The 16,923-nt window shown below is 45.7% G+C and overlaps 1 protein-coding gene across 5 annotated transcripts in view; it reads right to left on the bottom strand.

Moving 5' to 3' along the window:
• Nucleotides 1-16,923, bottom strand: part of LOC105473801 (NADH:ubiquinone oxidoreductase subunit A10) — a 119,851-nt gene that overhangs the window by 98,719 nt on the left and 4,209 nt on the right. For all 5 annotated transcript variants that reach the window (XM_011727847.3, XM_011727849.3, XM_011727848.3 and 2 more), the window contains exons 4-8: nucleotides 14,546-14,632; nucleotides 10,774-10,895; nucleotides 7,877-7,956; nucleotides 3,111-3,165; nucleotides 961-1,046 (exon numbers count right to left, since the gene is read on the bottom strand). In XM_011727847.3, the coding sequence (XP_011726149.2) occupies nucleotides 961-1,046; nucleotides 3,111-3,165; nucleotides 7,877-7,956; nucleotides 10,774-10,895; nucleotides 14,546-14,632 (430 nt within the window). The remainder of the gene's footprint in view (nucleotides 1-960; nucleotides 1,047-3,110; nucleotides 3,166-7,876; nucleotides 7,957-10,773; nucleotides 10,896-14,545; nucleotides 14,633-16,923) is intronic.

The raw sequence follows: 16,923 nt of genomic DNA on the forward strand, positions 1-16,923 counted from the left end.
GGGCAGTGGCTGGTGGAGGAGTGACAGACTGGGGGAGTCGGGGGGCATGGAACCAGGAGAAGGGAGTGGAGAAGAGGGGCGCAGCGCTGCTTCCAGGGCCAGGGAGCAGCATGAAGACAGACAAGGGTCTGCTGCATCTGGAGCTGCAAGGCCGTCTTCTTGGCAGGAGCAGTTTCAATAGAGTGATGTAGATGAAGACAGCTTTTTTTTCAACTTACCGAATTGGTACAGTTTTTGTTTTTCATTTAATAGATACCAAAGAATCCACACAATAGCTGAATGGATATAAATCACATCGTGTTACTCCTCTGCTTCAAACCCCCAAATGGCATCTCATCTCATCAGATTAAAAACCCACCAAATGCACCATGACCTACCCGCCTTCCGCCGTGGCCTCCCCTCCCCCAACTTGTTCCAGCCACACTGGTTTGGCTGCTGGGTGCACCTTCCCACCACAGTCCTGCCTCAGAGCCTCTGCACCTGCTGAGCCCCTGCCCTTTGCTCACCCGACAGCCCACAGGACCCAATCCTGGCCTCACTTAGGCCTTGTCCCAAGACGGGCCCTTTGTCACCCCTAGCTACTCACCACCCTGTTACTCCGGGTTACTTCTCTCCCTGGCCTTTGTGACCTGACAGTTTCATCTATTTGTTTACTCTGTCTCCCCCACTAAAACACATTTTCAAAGACATCAAGAATTTTATCTGACACTTAAATCCCTTAAATCTGGAACGATGTTGCACATAGTGGAAGCAAAATACCTGTTAAATTAATAATGGCACTCAATAAATTAAGTATCAGACCAGGGGGTTCAGGAGCTGTTTGGAAGAGAAAATGCATCTAAGTATTGGTTGGTCGTGCTAACACCTAACTTGAAACGTAATTATTTCAAATTTCCCTAAGTTTCCCCATTATGCAAGTAGACCCCACACGTGCAGCAGCCCCCACACAGATGCACTTACAGTAATCGCAGGTGGTGTAAAGAGCAATTGTCCTGCTGGAGCCACGGCCCTTTCTCGAACTTAAGGTATTCAATGTCCTCTACCACCTAAGACAGGAAAAATTCAGGTTAAACAGAGAACCCCATTTTAGAAATGTAAATGAAGTAGCTTGTTTTTGAGACAGGGTCTGGCTCTGTCATCCAGGCTGGAAAGTAATGGTACAATCACAGCACACTGCAGCCTTGGCCTCCTGGGCTCAAGCAATCCTCCCACTTGACCACCTCTGCCTCCCGAGTTGCTGGGACTACAGGCGCCCACCACCACACCTGGCTAATGTTTGTATTCTTAGTAGACATGGGGTCTCGCCATGTTGCCCAGGCTAGTCTCTAACTCCTGGGCTCAAGCAATCCTCCTGCCTCAGCCTCCCAAAGTGCTGGGATTACAGACATGAGCCACCATGCCTGGCCAAGAGGTAACATTTTAATACATTGTAAGCTATGAATATCTAGCAGGAAGAATCACACCGTAACAGTCAGAATGAAAGTGAAGCTGGCTGACCTTTAATGAGATGGTGGGGTTGAGTGTTGCATGGCAGTATGGCCTTGCCTAGCTAACACTCAGGGATCAGGAAGTAGTGCAGACACTACCCTGCAGGCTGGGAGAACAAGGATAGGCGAGAACAATCAAGACTAGGGAGAAAGATCAGCCTTCAGGACAGGCGAGAACAATCAAGACTAGGGAGAAAGATCAGCCTTCAGGACAGGCTACTCATTTCTTCCCAAGTAAGTTCATTCTAAAAGGCAAAACCCAGCCTCTCAAAATGACAAAAGAATAAGATATAAACCCATTTCCTAGAGAGACCTAATGATCCAGGTGCCCGGCCCCAAGGCTGGCTGTCTGCACAGTCTGACCTTCCAGAGGAGTAATCCTTCCATAAGCATTCTTTCCTCAAAACAGGCCAAACTCAGGAACCCTCTTTAGTTTCGAGAATTTGAGTAGATTCAAAAACAAACTCAAATAATATAGTGTAAGAGACAAAATGTACTATTCTTCTGCTAAGATACATGCCACCTAAACAGTTTCTCAAAGGTATATAAATACTCTAAAAACAGAAACAGAAGGCCGAGGAGAAAATGAAATGTAATTTAATCAGTCTGAGTAGAATAAACCAAGGTCTCAAAAGAACTTTACAACTGGTAGTAGGAGAGCCTGGGCGAGAATGCAGGGCTTCCCTCTGCAAGGAGAATGCTCCTCTCTGTGCAGAAAAGCTCAGTTAACCTCCCTCTTCTCATCCTCCCAATGCTGAGAGGCAAATGAAGCGTGCTTGTCATCCCAGCAGCCAACTATGCAAAGCTCCTCTGTTACACGGACGCCACTCACACTTCAAGACCAGATCCTAAAATGTGTATTTTCTTCTAGAATTGTTATACCTTGTTTTGGTTTTAGTAATTTATGCTTAATACATAAAATACAAAATAAAAAACTTGTTTTTTAACAAATGGATGTTCAATTGCCTCAGTACCACGTAAGAAACCATGTTCCTCTACTTCCATTTTTGTAGTCATCCTTTAAGGAACTAACTTTGCGAAACTGAAAATATACACAGGCGCATACGTGCCTCTGGACTCTTGTTTTGTTCCATCAGGCTCTTTATTAATTCCTGCATTAACACCGCAATGCTCTCCTTACTATAATCATATAGTTTGTTTTTATACGTGAGAGGGCAAATATCCTTTCGTTACTCTTCTTCAGATGTTTTAACGTTTGTCTGGCTTTTATTCAAAAAGTTCCCTGAAAACTACACCAAGATTTACTAGACTTTCACAAAATACACTAATTTAGGGAAAACTGTTATCTTAACATGTAAATCTTTCCCATTAACTAATCTAACTTTCAATTCTCCATCTCTTTAATAAAAATGGTGGAGTGGATGGCCCCCGATTCCGTGGCCTCTATAATCTTCAGATCATAGAAACTGAATGACTTAAAAGAATATCAAAACCTTATGGCCAGGGGAGTGTGGTGATGGATTTGACTGGCACTGCTTTTAGGTGATAAAATAATGATGTTTGTTAAGACCACTGGGAATCTAACTGACGATCTGATTTGCAAGAACCTTACACATGAATCAAATGTAGGAATAACTTTCAACTTTTCAATCATTTTCTTACCCTTGTTGAATCTTCAGCTTCTCTTGCAGAATACTGTAAAATCTCACATTTTTCACTGTAAGAAAAAACAAGATGAAATTCATGTAAACTTTTCCAAGCTGAAGTTAAATGTGCTAATGAATACAAACCGCTAAAGTCTCCTGCTCGAATTTAAAACCTCACGTTCTCTGCACTGGGCACCATGCTGGGCATGTGAGGGCGCATTAGAGCTTGACTGGTTCAGGAGGACATGTTGAAAGAAGCCAGAATGTTCTCATGGCTGGCTTGACAGTGACAACAGCAGGTCCATTTCCTCGTTTCCCTTCTCCTGACTACACTGCCCCCAAGCCAAGGGCGTGACAGACCACAGCCATCACTGTCCACAGGAACAAGGTACATGAGCCACGTCGGCAGCTGCACATACCATCGCCAAATGCAGTGCCCGCTGCAGGGAAGGACAACGAAGCCCAGGGCCTAACCGAGGACAGGCACAGAGGGCACAAAACTGGCAAAGTGGGACACAGGTTAATTGAGCTACTAGGATTTAGAATTTACGAGACAAATGAAACCCTCAAAGTAACCTGTTTCAGCCAAACTATACAACAGGGTAGCAGCAACTCAGTTATCTTCATCCTTGATCTTTAGTCTGGCCACTGAGAATTTAGCACCAGGTCCCAGAAGGAAGGGAGCAGCAGTTCACCATGCCCGCTTCCCCCATGCCTACACTGACCATTCAGAGACCTGGCTGTCCAGCCAGGGGATGACTGAAAAGCAGCAGGTTAGCATGTCCATACCTCACCAAATGAAGAAGCTGCCCCTGCCATCATCTCCAGACCACCCAGAGGGAGCCTATGCAGTCCCAATCCTGGCCAGAGAGGCCAGCAGACAGGCTGGAACAGGAGGCTCAATGGAGTGCCCACCACGGCAGAAACACTGGAAGCCCCTTCCAGCATAATGTCAAGGGGCTACTGTGGCCCACGCATCATCTGCCCAGTATAAACAAGGGACATCTCATTTAGGTGCCGGTTGCAGGAAAGGACAACAAAACCCAGGGCCTAACCGAGCACAGGCAGAGGGCATCCTTATACCGGAGTACCCTCCACACATTTAGGATGTAAACATACAGGGTAAATAAATACTCCCAAGAATGTACAAGCTATTTATTCTCATACTGAAATCAGCATCTGACCCCTACAATGGTACCAAACAAACTTCACCTACCCTGCTGACCATCTTCAACAGACCACTGGTGAGTCACATTCCACGGTATAGGTAAAGAGCTTGTATTTTATTAAGTCTCATCGTTACTGACTCGTATCACTTCCAAAGTGTAGGAAAAAGAAAAAAGTCTTCAAGCTCTACAATCACTCAGTAACACATCTGTTCCACACAAGTCTGTAACACACAATTCACAGAGTCATACAACTGGGTAACAGATTCTTACTGCAACAAGATCACTGCATCCCTCACAGCGCTCTTAAGATCAACATAAATGGTCAGAAACTGTAAGCAGAGTGAACAATAAATCCATAGTGAGGGAAGTAACTTACTGCACTTGCCATTAGGGCTGGCAAGGAAAAGGTCACGCTAAATACCGGACTTGCTGTATTGCTTCCCGAACCGTCTACAGCTACTCATTGTTATTACGAAGAGAAAGGCACAAAGTGACAAAGAAGAGTAATTCCCTCTGCAAGTCACCTAAGAGAATATTCAACTGAAGCGTACAGGAGACAGAGGTCTTAAGCATCCCTGATGAACAGGGCTGGCACAGAAACATTATTTGTTCTCACACAGCAATATGAAAGGTCACAAACTATTTGACACACTTGCACAAGAGTGGACATGAGAGATCAGGATGATGTGACAGGTACATTACACACACATAACTGAACAGTCATCAGCTGAAGCCCCACCAGGAGCCAGGCGCTGTGTGGGGTACGGAAGGTAGGGAAGACAGGGCTCCTGCCCTCAATGAGCTCCAGACCCCAAACTACCTACTGAGAGCAACCTGGAGAGCCCATTTTCTATCTTCTGTGTGCCTCGATTCAGCATGCTGACAATCTCGGCAACAGACAAATAAAATCGCCTCTGTCCAGTCACATCCGCTTCTCATTCCCACTGCCTCATGAAAGGAGGCCTAAAATAAGAAGGTATCAAGTGTAGAGTCAGGGATCTGGAGGAAACCCCACAAAGGACTGGGCCGGCAGCTCACGTGCCACCTCAATGGTGGTTATTCCTACAGGTCGCTCAGGGCCGAGAAGAGCCACAAGCTGTATTCCTGAACCTGCAAGTTACTTCAATACTTCCAGAGCCTCCCCAGCTCCTCACCCACCTTAGAACAATCTGAAACAACGGACAGTTACAAAACTCGCTACATGTCAGGCTGGCCACTCAGTGCTTCTCTTCTTGTCTCTGAAATCTCAGAGGAGATGATTCTTTCTCAGAAAGGCCTTCCCTACCCTGTCTTGAGTACCTCTGTGTCTCAGCTAACACTGACACTGGGAGCTAGCACTGTTGGAGTTGAGTAAATAAACAGATGTTGAACAAGGGAATGGCCAAATGTTTGTGAAACTAAGTGATACTCATACTCATTAACACATTCATAATTAAGGTAATGAGGATAAAGACATGTACGCCTAAGATCTGGGTCATAAATATTGACAAAGCCAGAAAACACACATTCCTATGAGAGTTAGCTCATTGTGCCTCTTAAAATCCCACAATACAAATATTTTGGAAAAGGCTGCAATGCTCTTTAGGCATTCATAAGCAACACATACAAAAACAGTGAAGCATCACCATATATCAGCATGTGACAGAGAGAAGGGCTAACACAGGAGGAACTGCTCAGAGGAAGACAGGAGACAAAGAACTTCAACGGAGCCATCATCTTGTCAGGTCGATCTGCTTTATTTCAAACACTAGTATTAAAACTAAACAAAACAGTTCTCTTACTTAGTTTTGATTTTACTGTTCATTAATTACCTATGATCTAGCGATATTGTCTTCTAGGGTCTAAGATCTAACAATAAAAATATTCAGTGTTTAACTAAACGATTGTTTAAATATACAAGCCCAGGAAACCTAATATTGTTTCTGTCGGGAAATAATTCCTGAATTCTAAAACACTAATGGCCAATAAATTTTAAAATACAACTCGTTATAGGCTTCTTGAAATTTTACATAAAATAGTTTCAGCCAAATTTCATAGTGAATTTCTAAGAGAAAACTTCTAAGATCCAAGTCCATCACAAAGCTGCAGTTGGATCTTGGTCTACAATTCAACACTTAAAATAATGCATACTGCACAGAGTACATCCGGTACTCATTCTTCAATGTGTGACAAACGACCCCTACACCAATTGGCTCCCATCAATCCATAGGCTTGAGCTGTCAGGTAAGATCTACTTTAACAATGAACAGAGACTGTATCTGTTCCTAAAACAAGAGCTAAAAGCACAGCAAGCCCAAGTGGTAAGAAATAAACGCCTGAGGCTTAACGAGTCTACGAGGGTGGCAAAGCAAAAGAAACTCGCCCCGTGCGCAGGCTGAAACCAGCCATCATTTTGCTGATGCTGTAGCTAGAAATTCCATTTGAGAACTTATGAGAAAGCTCATTCGCAGTGATGTTTCTGAAGCCAGAAAATCTCCAAGAGTAATTTTTGAGCCTGAAACTCTAGGGTCAACTATCTCTGTTTATGCTGTTTATTCACGTTGGCTCTAGATACTTCCCTTGGTATTGTGGCCTTGGAAATAGGGCAGTACAACAGGTTAAAAGGAAGCCAGAGGCCACCCTGTCTTCTTACCACCTAAGAAAGAAACGCTCACCACAAACAAGCAGAGATGACATAAACGTTAATACTTATGGTACAGAAAAAACTCGCTAAATAAAACATTTTTCTTACTTTTTATTGTTTATTAATTACCTACAGTCTAACAATATTATCTTCTGAGGTTGTTCATTGTAAATATTCAGTATTTAACTAAAATAAATTTTAAAATAAAACTTTTTTCTAAAATTACTATATCTTTCTTTATTTCCAACTTCACAGTTACTTTGAAATTTTAAACAACAAGAACATGAGATTTTTAGGCACCAAAAGAGGCTTAGGTTTTTAAAACGTATGAGAAATAGTATAAAAATCTTCAATTCAAGCATTATTCAAACAATCTGAGTTTAACTGGACTTGAATGAGTGTGGCAGACACTCCTTATACACGAATATACCCCAGAAGCACAGAATGACAAGCCACAGGACAAGCGAAACCACATTTTCCGTGTGCTTTCAACAAAGAAAGAAAGGGGGAAAAGGAAGAAAGACAGTCTGGTGGTGTTTCCTTCATCTAATCCAAACATCTCTCAAGGACATCAATGAAGAATGTCTAGAGAAAATGTTATCTTTCACGAATTTTCTCCATGAATACACTCCCAATCAATCCTTCTAGGTAAACACAAATGTTTAGTTGACACCTGAAGTAAAAATACGTAAGTTCTCTACGGTAAAACCTGTCATGGAATAGAGCTTGGTTTACTTCTAGCATCAAAAAACTTCAGAAATATAGCAGAGCAAAAGTATTGACAAGAAAACCAAAACAAACAAACCAATAAACCCCACAAAAATCAAACTGAAATGTCTCCTGTTTTTCTTATTTATAAACATCAGATTAAACATCTCAGACAATATCCACTGCAGTAAATAAGACAGAACACTGCCCGGGCTACTGGAGCCTGAGAAACGACTGGCGAAGAAGTTCTAGTCCCGTCAGTCGGTCGTGCGTTTGGCTCACCTCATCTCAGGGAGGAAGGTCTTCTTATAGGCATTCTCAATGTCCTGCAGGTAGGCAGAGGTGATCTTCATTTCATGTGGCTAAACAAAAGCAGAAACATCAAACAGGAACATTTAGAGTTCATTTTCTTTGACCTGTACATATATAAAATGCAAATCACTGGGCACTATTTTCTCACCACTAACGTCGGGCACTGTGGGGACTGTGGGGTGACAGCAAAGGGCCCCAACGTCAGCTAGAATCATTCTCCATCTACGAGAGTGAACACCTGAGCCTGCCCATGTGCTCCCACAGCGTGACTTTCTCCACACATCCTAAGATGCGTACTTAGGGCAAGAAAGAAGCCTGTTATCAAGCAGCACTGCCTGTCTTTCCTGTCTGCCTCATGCCTGAGTGTAGCAAAGAAAGAGCACCAAAAATTGGGGGCAGCGGCCTGTCTGTCCGCCACCTGTCCTCGGCACACCCTCTTCTTGTCCCCTGACTCTCCCTGCATCTCTCCAACTTGCTCTCCACCTTCATCGCTCACCCATCTCCCTGCAACCACTCCTCCCACTTTCTACAGCTCTCACCTCCCTCATCATCTGAAATGTGCTATGCCAATTTCAGAAACTTGAAAATCCAATTACAAGTAGCAAGTTTTAAAATGTAAAACTCCTTAGTTTCACACTATCTTCTCAGCCTGTTTCATTTTCTTCACGTCATTTTCCTCTATTTGACATATTTATTATGTATCTCCTTGTTTGCTGTAGGTCTCCCCATCAGCACACGAGCTCACGGGGAGGACCTCACCCACCCTGCTCACTGATACACCCCCAGCACCACCAGGGTCCGGTACACAGTGGATGCTCAATCAACACTTACAGGAGAGAGGAAGGAAGAAAGAAATGAACAAGCCTGCTGTTTCAACTTACAAAATGATGAAAACATTCTAAAACTGGATTACGGCAAGAGTGGCAACAACTTGGTAAATTTACCAAAAATCATTCCATGGTACCCTTAAAATGGGTGAATTTTACGAAGCATGAATTATACCTCACTAAAGCTGTTCAAAGTAAGAAAAACACTATCATTCAAAGAATATTTACTGAACACGTAATTAATTCCAGTAATGAGACGGGGTACAGGGAAAGGATGATAAAGGCAATGTTGCATTTCTTTGCTCTGTCAAAAGGGGGAAAGACTGTAATTGGGAGTTCTATATTCCAATAAGAACTTGGTGTCTGAGCAGAGACCATCTTTGTTCACCTTTGCAGCCTCCAAGGTGCCTGGCACAGGTGCCTTGCATATATGAGGTGCTCTGTATTAGAGGAGTGAGTGAAATTAACAAAAGTATAAAAGAGGTGATATGATTCTAAATCTCTATCATTAGCTATGTTCCAAGTAGAATAAGATTAAACGTTTACTGATTATAAAAGAAACTCTAGTGTAATACAAGCCCATAACATGCAACATAACACAACCATCTCAGAAATCAGACCTGAAGTTAATTGATAAAACATGTAGTTACTGATCACTTTGACTGTTTTCTTAGAATCTAGAAATGGTTTTCGGATATTCCCATCAGTTATTCCCAAAAGCTGCAATATTGAGACACAGACTGCATTGAAATAAAAATCAAAATAAGAACACGGACTTACTAATAATGTGACATCTTTTATAAAATGGGGTAATTTCAGCTGGTGACAGTATTAAAGACTTTACTTGGAAAAATTAAAAAGTTGACAGCTCTACTTTAGACCTCAGAATTATTTTTGAAATACTGTTTTCCCAGATAACAAAAGAATTACCTAAAGAATGTTAAATATATGACTTTGTTTTTCCCAATAAATGTCAGCATAATAAGCAAAAGTGTCCAGTTATTCCACTGAGAAACAAACATTTTGAACTTGCAGTTCCCTCCTTTTGCCACTTGATGGAAGGTTCTTGGAAGTCTAACTATGCAACATACTTAAAAGCATATGCTTAAACAGTAACAGGTCCAGAGCGGCAATAGAAAGGCACACACAGATGTCTTGCTGTTTCTACTGTTGCAGCAGAGAGAAGGAAAGTTAGTCTCCTGGATCTTTCAGGAGCAGCAAAAAATACCCAGAGCTTTACTGTGGCCCTCACACCATCCAGAAAGGTATTTCCTGAGCACCTACAAGAATTCCGGCAGTGAGGGTGGGCACCAGAGCGAGGAACAGGCAGGAAGTCCTGCATTTTCATCACAGTATCAAAAAGGAGACCATATTCTCCTCGAGGGAAAAATAACACAGTATTAAACAAGAACTCGCCACAGGGCAAAGACAGTCCTTGTTTCATCTCTGGATCCTCCACCAAGCCGCCAACACAGCTACCCACAGACTCAGGGTCCCTTTGAAAGGCATTGTTTCCAGGCCACCTAATTAAGATCCAACGAAAACTACAAAGAGTAAATGGATGTGTGTGGAGATCACCGCTCTACTGTGCTGGAATCAGTAAGAAAAAGGGGGAGAGGCACGATTTGTGTTAAATAGATTGAAGTGATGAGGGATAGAAGAAATTGCTTTCAGTGCGAAAGAAAACGATAGGACACAAAAACCTCATCACAGAACAGAAAGGTACGTGACAGAGGGATGGAGGATGCTCTGCCAGGAGGCCCTCCCCAGTCTCCAAAGTTTAAACAGCTGAGGGGACTCGGGGACCACAGTGGGACCGCAGAGCACTGGTGGGCAGCAGGTCCTCAGGCGGCGGCACCAGGCCAAGCCCTGGGGTCTCCCCTCCACCCCTGCAGATGCCCTCTCTCGGGTGGGACCAGGGTGTGTGTCACCCCTCCTAGTGAGGACTGGTGGGAATTAGTGTGCTATTAACACAGGGCTTTTAGTGCTGATCTACATGAAAAATGGAGACGCCTGGCCTTTGGTTTCAAACTGCATTACATCTCCTTTCTTCTGAATCCTCCTCTGGACCTCTGGAACGGGCACATCGATGTAGACCACCAGGTGCGGGGGCAAGTAGTCGCAGGCAGTGATGTTCTTCACTTCGTTGTAGTGGTCCACACCTGGCACACAAGAGAAATGGGCACCGTCACCTACCAGTCCCCACACAGGTTTCTAAAACACGCTACCCCCTGAATAAAAGGGCAAACATACGTGCAATTCTCAGAGAAAGCAGCAATCTACAGACCCTAGCTCAGCCACAGTTCTAAGCACTGACCACACACGGCATGTGACTGTGCTCCAGGTGCCACAGGGCATGTGCAGACAGCAGCTGTGGTGCCCACAACCCTGCAAACAGGGCTTCTCACCTCTACTGTATTTACAAACCAAAGGACTGAGGACCAGAGAAATTAAGCTACTTACACAAGTAAAATATCAGCATTTAAACTGTGACCTTAATCATCCTAAAAGACAGATCTTTAGCACATCTTAGCCACATTTAAGGGGTCACTTTTGCTTCTGAGGCAAGGCGTAGTTCACGCAAGATGGAGGTCACAGTTCAGTGATCTTTGAACTGAAATATATTCCATATACCTGCAGTGTATACCTGCTACTATGTTTCTTCATAGTAACAATAGATACAACAGTCTGGTCTTCTCTAGAAAATAAAAAACAGCTTTAAACACTTTATTTTTCAAATAACTCAGCTGAAAATCAAGCTACATTTATCCCGGTTCAGTAAGCATAATCAGTTGCACAGAAGTATCTACTGAGTCTGATTTAGTGACAAAATGAAACTGAAAGCAGCTAAGGCTGAGGAATAATTTTCCTAAAGTGATCACTACACAGAATGCATAATCCAGACGGCATCCGCAGGGCCCATGCCACCCAAGGGAACCCTGCCGCTCCTCAGAACACTCTACACCCGCATGTGCTCGTGCGCACCTGACCTCCCGGAAGCCAGCAGAGAGTGCACGCCAGTGCATGTGGAGAGGCCACATTGAGAAGCCATCCCCTCTGCAGCTTTTCACATGTGGAACCTTCCAGAAGTGACAGATGGCCACACTAGGGTCCACAGAAAGACAGTTATTTTGAGGAAATGGGCTGGGCACAGTGGCTCACGCCTGTCATCCTGGCACTTTGGGAGGCCAAGGTGGGCACAGATCGCTGGAGCCCAGGAGTTCAGGACCAGCCTGAGCAACATGGTGAAATACCATCTCTACCAAAAATACAAACATTAGCCAGTCTCCTAACCTAGTCTCAAAATAAATAAATAAAAATGTTAAAAGTTAAATTAAAATTAAATTTAAAGAAAAGTTCCAGTGAGTATTCCTAGTAACCTACTCTAGAGGCGATCACGGGATGGGCCTTGGCTCATGGTCAGGGATGGCATGAGCTAAAGAAAAAGACCACCCAGGAGGAGGTGTGACAAAGCGAAGGACGGAGGCTGCCAGTGGAGTACCGTTCACCTGAGCATAGAAACAAACCCGCAGCCAGGCAGAGCACACGGGGCCTCAGGTCTGCTTCCTGACTGCTGGGCCGGTAGCAGGCTGGGCTCTCCTGCTGCTGAGATGAAACCTTCCTTCATCGAGTCTCTGCTCTCACCTTCCTTCCCGCCGATACACTCACTTCTCAGGTGGTTCCCACCTTGCTCTATGCCACCTGTCCTTTAGCCAACATGATCTGCTTTCCCCCAGCCCAGCCCTGAAACGACTCTGGCTAACGTCACCAGCCCCCACAAGGTGAAACGTGACAGTCACTTCTCAGTTCTCATCACAGTTACAGCGCATGTGACACCAACAACCAACTCTCCCCACATCCCTTCTGCTTCCTCCTGTGCACCTCTGATCATTCAGCTTCAATCCGTCAGGGGGGTCTCATCTCCCCAGAAACAGTCCCCCAAGGATCTGGTCTCAGCCCTCCCCCATCACTACTTGGGCTTTCCCAAGATAAGCATGCCCTTGGTCAGTGCTGGACCCCCAACGCCTGCAGACTACCTCCAGCCCAGGGCAGTCCTCAGACTTCAGCAGACACTCAGCAGACGCCAACAGGTGTCTCCTGCCACCTTGCCATGGGAACCTCACACTCAGGAATCCGACCTACCCAAACATGAAGCCACCTGGGTCCACTGCCCCTGTGCGTCCTTCCCCCTTAGCAGCCCACCAGCCAGGGCAGGTCCACGCCACTCCCCACTGTGCACGCAGGAAGCCACCCACCCAGGCCTGCCCAGTGTCCCTCCTGAGCAGCAACTCCCATCGCCCAGCGCAGCCTCCCTGCTGGGGATACCTGTCCCACCCCAATTTCCTCCCAGATAGGCTCCTTCCACTTCCGTCTCTCCTCACCAAATGCATCCTTCAGACGAAGGCCTGCAACCATTTTAAATTCACATCTAACCACCTCTGCTATGCTAAAGACCTTCCAGTGGTGCCTCACTAGTTTCAGGACAGAAGCCAGCATCCCTCGCCAAGGCGCAGCTCCTTCCTCGTGCAGCCTCAGCCAGCATCATTCTCCCCCAGCACCCAGCCCTCACTACAGGACACCACCACCAGCCTGCGGCACATGCAGGCTTCTCCACCATCCCCACGCCTCCCTCACTCCTGCTGCGCTACAGATGACAGGCCATTCGTCAAAACAGCTGTCCCTGACACTATCCCATCTCCCAGTTGGTTACACATTTCTCCTATGTGCCCCTAAAGCAGCCAGGAGTAATGCTCAGGAGCTGCTAAGTACACTTGATTGCAATTAACCATCTCCGCTGGTTCAACAGCCCCCAACCCTGGGCCTGTGGGAGCCTTGTCTTATGTTTCTTCATATTCATATCCCGAGCACCTAAGAGAACCTGGCACACCACAGGCACTCCAGAAACACCTGCTGGTGACCTGACCCGCTGCTCAGCATACCCAGGGAGGATCAGCCCCCATCAGAAGCAAGGGCTTGCAGTGCTCTTGTGGGCGGCAAGCTCACAGGTGGAGTACCCGCAACACCAGGACACACGAGCAGCCAGGAGCAGGCGTCTCCTCCGCAGAATCGTCACCTGGCTTGCTTTGGCCTCCTCTTTCACTCACTAACCAATAGTACTTCCTCTGAGTTCCCAGATTCCAGTTTTCCACTGGCTCCAGCCACCTCAGTCTACAGATGAAAACGCCGTCAGTCAGGCTGTCCACCAGGCCTGTTCAACACACCACCCAACAGAGTCCTAGTCACAGACACCCCAACCCCACCCTGACTCCTCAAGGTCAGCCTGCTTCAAACCACATGGTCTTTGTTCCTTTCCATTTGCCACTTGTCAGACCTTCCCCAATACAGCAACACAAAGCTACTGTCCTGAAAAATGGCAACGTGTCAGAGGAAAGGACTGTGGTGATGCCGGCAACTGGCAGGGCCAACATCCCAATTCATCAAAATCATACACTAGAAACTGGAGCGTTTATTACAATTAGAGCTACAGCCTAGGTATTGCTAGGGCAGGCTGAGCGCGGGGCAGGTTCTAACGGGAGGCTGTGGGGACTGCAGTTTAAGCTGTGTGTGTTTGAGGTCCGGGGCTTCACTCTGCTTTTACAGGGAGACACGATAGCACAAAACACACCGATTTTAGGAGGGAGAAAGGGTGGAAGACATCTTAGGAAGTCCGTTTTTCCAGTGGAGACCGATTAAGTCATGGCATTTATTCATCAACAAACATTCATAAACACAGTAAGCGCAAGGTGAGTCTATCACAGCCTTTGCAAAGACACACCACACACCCAGAAGCCTGTCTGCAGCCCTGACTCACACTGCTTTCGGATGAATCCCTGGTTGTACATCGCCTCCAGGAACACAAAGTCACTGAAGATGGAGCGCTCCAATACAACACCTTGTCCTGTGTAAAAACAAGCAAACAGAGACTGAAAATCAGACACAGAGCATAGCACTGTCAACTGATCACTGTATTTCAGAAAAAAGAAAATAACAGTCATTTACAATTCCACTTCCACACCAAAATACTGAAAAGAACATACACATATTTAAAAGTGGAAAGTCATTTTCAAAAACTGAAATTGTCTTTTCAGTTTTGAGCAATATAACATTGTTTCATTCAGTCAGCTATAACGGAAAGCATCCAGTTAATACAAAAAGTGCTTTGTTTTTAAATAATGTATTCCATCCCTACAGTGTCCACCCCCATCCTGCTCCTGCCCCCACCATTCCAGTCAGGTCTACCAATGCTGGGCTACTTCTCAACCTCACCTCCGTCCACTCCCAGCCTCACTGGCTGTGTTACTATCACAGCAGCCCCGTCGGAGACCGGTGCAGCTCAGAGCGCTGGTCCCCGGTTCCCAGCCAGCCTCCCTGTGGTCAACCCTGCTGTGTCTGGGCAGAGGCTTCCCCTAATCTTCCTACCTAGCCTCTCGCCGTGGCCTCCTTCCTCAGAGCACCCACCACTCACCTGGGACAAGACATTCTTGTTTCCACATCGAGTCTTCGTCCCCCTACTAAAACACAGGCTTCCCTCCCTGTGGCACCCGTAGCTCCCAGAATGGGTCTGGCACACAGCAGTCATGCACTAAATATTTAATGAATACATTAACCCAGCGCCAATGTGCCCCAAGAACACTGAGATGGGAGCAAGCTGCACCTTTTTTTTCTAAACGGGAAATAGGTTACTATAGCACACAGAAAAACAAGGTTTTGTTTAACAAGTAAAATGTGTCTTTTTCATTTTAAGAAATGAATAGTCAGAAGACAGGGTTGAAGAATGCTTCAAAAAGAACGTGGAGTAAGCCTGGATGTCAGTATAAGTCCATGCTACGACATCAGCTCCTGGATTGGCTCCTGGTAAAGCACCTCAAAACAGAAACAGCAGACCACATTGTTTTCTTAGGAGTAACACTAACTAAGATCAGGGCTTACGTTCATATAAGAAAAGAAAGAATCACTAATAAAATGTTGAAAAAGCAAGACAATAACTCCACCACTGTACAACTGTGTAGATACGTGTCATGGACACACACTGCATCCATGGAGACCTGAAGGAGCACAGGCAGCGGCTCCTGAGCACAGCTCTGAGAAAGAGCCCTGTCAGCCGGCCACTCTTGGTGAAAACCACATTCTTGTTCTCACAGCTCAGACCCCATGAAGCCAACCCTAGCGGGAGCTGAGCTTGTGTGTGAGAAGCTCATCAGAGGCACTGCCAATCGATGAGCGTGGCAAGCACTGCAATGTAAAACAGACACACAGGCCCCAAGAACCCACCCAGCTCCCTCTCTCTGCACACAGATGTGCCCTTTGCTGCCACCTGTGAATTCAGGACTGCCGTGGCATGGTAGCTTTGACCACAACTCGGCAGTGCATCTGCGGTCCAACTCTCAGGATGTCTAGCATGCACTGCTGTTTCCCAGGATGATTACAGTCGCCCCTGGCTGGACCCTGACCTCGTTCTGCACACAAGTAGTCCATGTTCCTGCCCTTTCATCCACATTCCCTTCCTCTCCTAACTATACTTTCTGATCCCTGTTCTCCATCTCCCTGACTCCCCAGTACACAGCTCCACTTTCTGGTCCCTGTCTCCATCTCCCCGGCTCCCCAGTACACAGCTCTACTTTCTGATCCCGGTCTCCACCTCCCAGCCTCCCCAGTACACAGCTCCTGCCCATTTCCTTCCTGTTTGGACATCTTCAAGGGAAGCATCCTCTCCTCCTGCACTGGCCTATGGGACTCTGCGTGTTCTCCCTACCCCCGTCATCTTATCAAGGTTAACGTCTACCTTGTGGCTTTATGGTGAATTCCAGCCTATCTCTGGGCCCTCCAGAACAACCCTATTTTGTTGGCATCCACATCTCTGTCTGTATGGCACATGCACAATCTTCATAAGTGTGATCCCATTTCCTCCTGGACACTTCTATGCGCTCTTTTCCCCTTTGTTTTGACACATTTCATATATAAATGAATATGTAAGTATAGAAGCCTAAAGCAGTGCCTTGAGAATTCTATACAATCCATAAATCTCACTTCAGTATCCACAGTGAAATAGCATTAAATTAATTCTGAAGCAAAAATAACACAATCTCAAGAAATTCATGATCTTGTTGGAAAGACAGAGCTTACTTCATCAAACACCCTTAAAGGAAAGCTCGACTCAGTGGCAATTTAACGTGGCTGAATTCTAGAAGA

This window comes from Macaca nemestrina, chromosome 11, assembly GCF_043159975.1.
Source record: "Macaca nemestrina isolate mMacNem1 chromosome 11, mMacNem.hap1, whole genome shotgun sequence".
Lineage (NCBI taxonomy): Eukaryota > Metazoa > Chordata > Mammalia > Primates > Cercopithecidae > Macaca > Macaca nemestrina.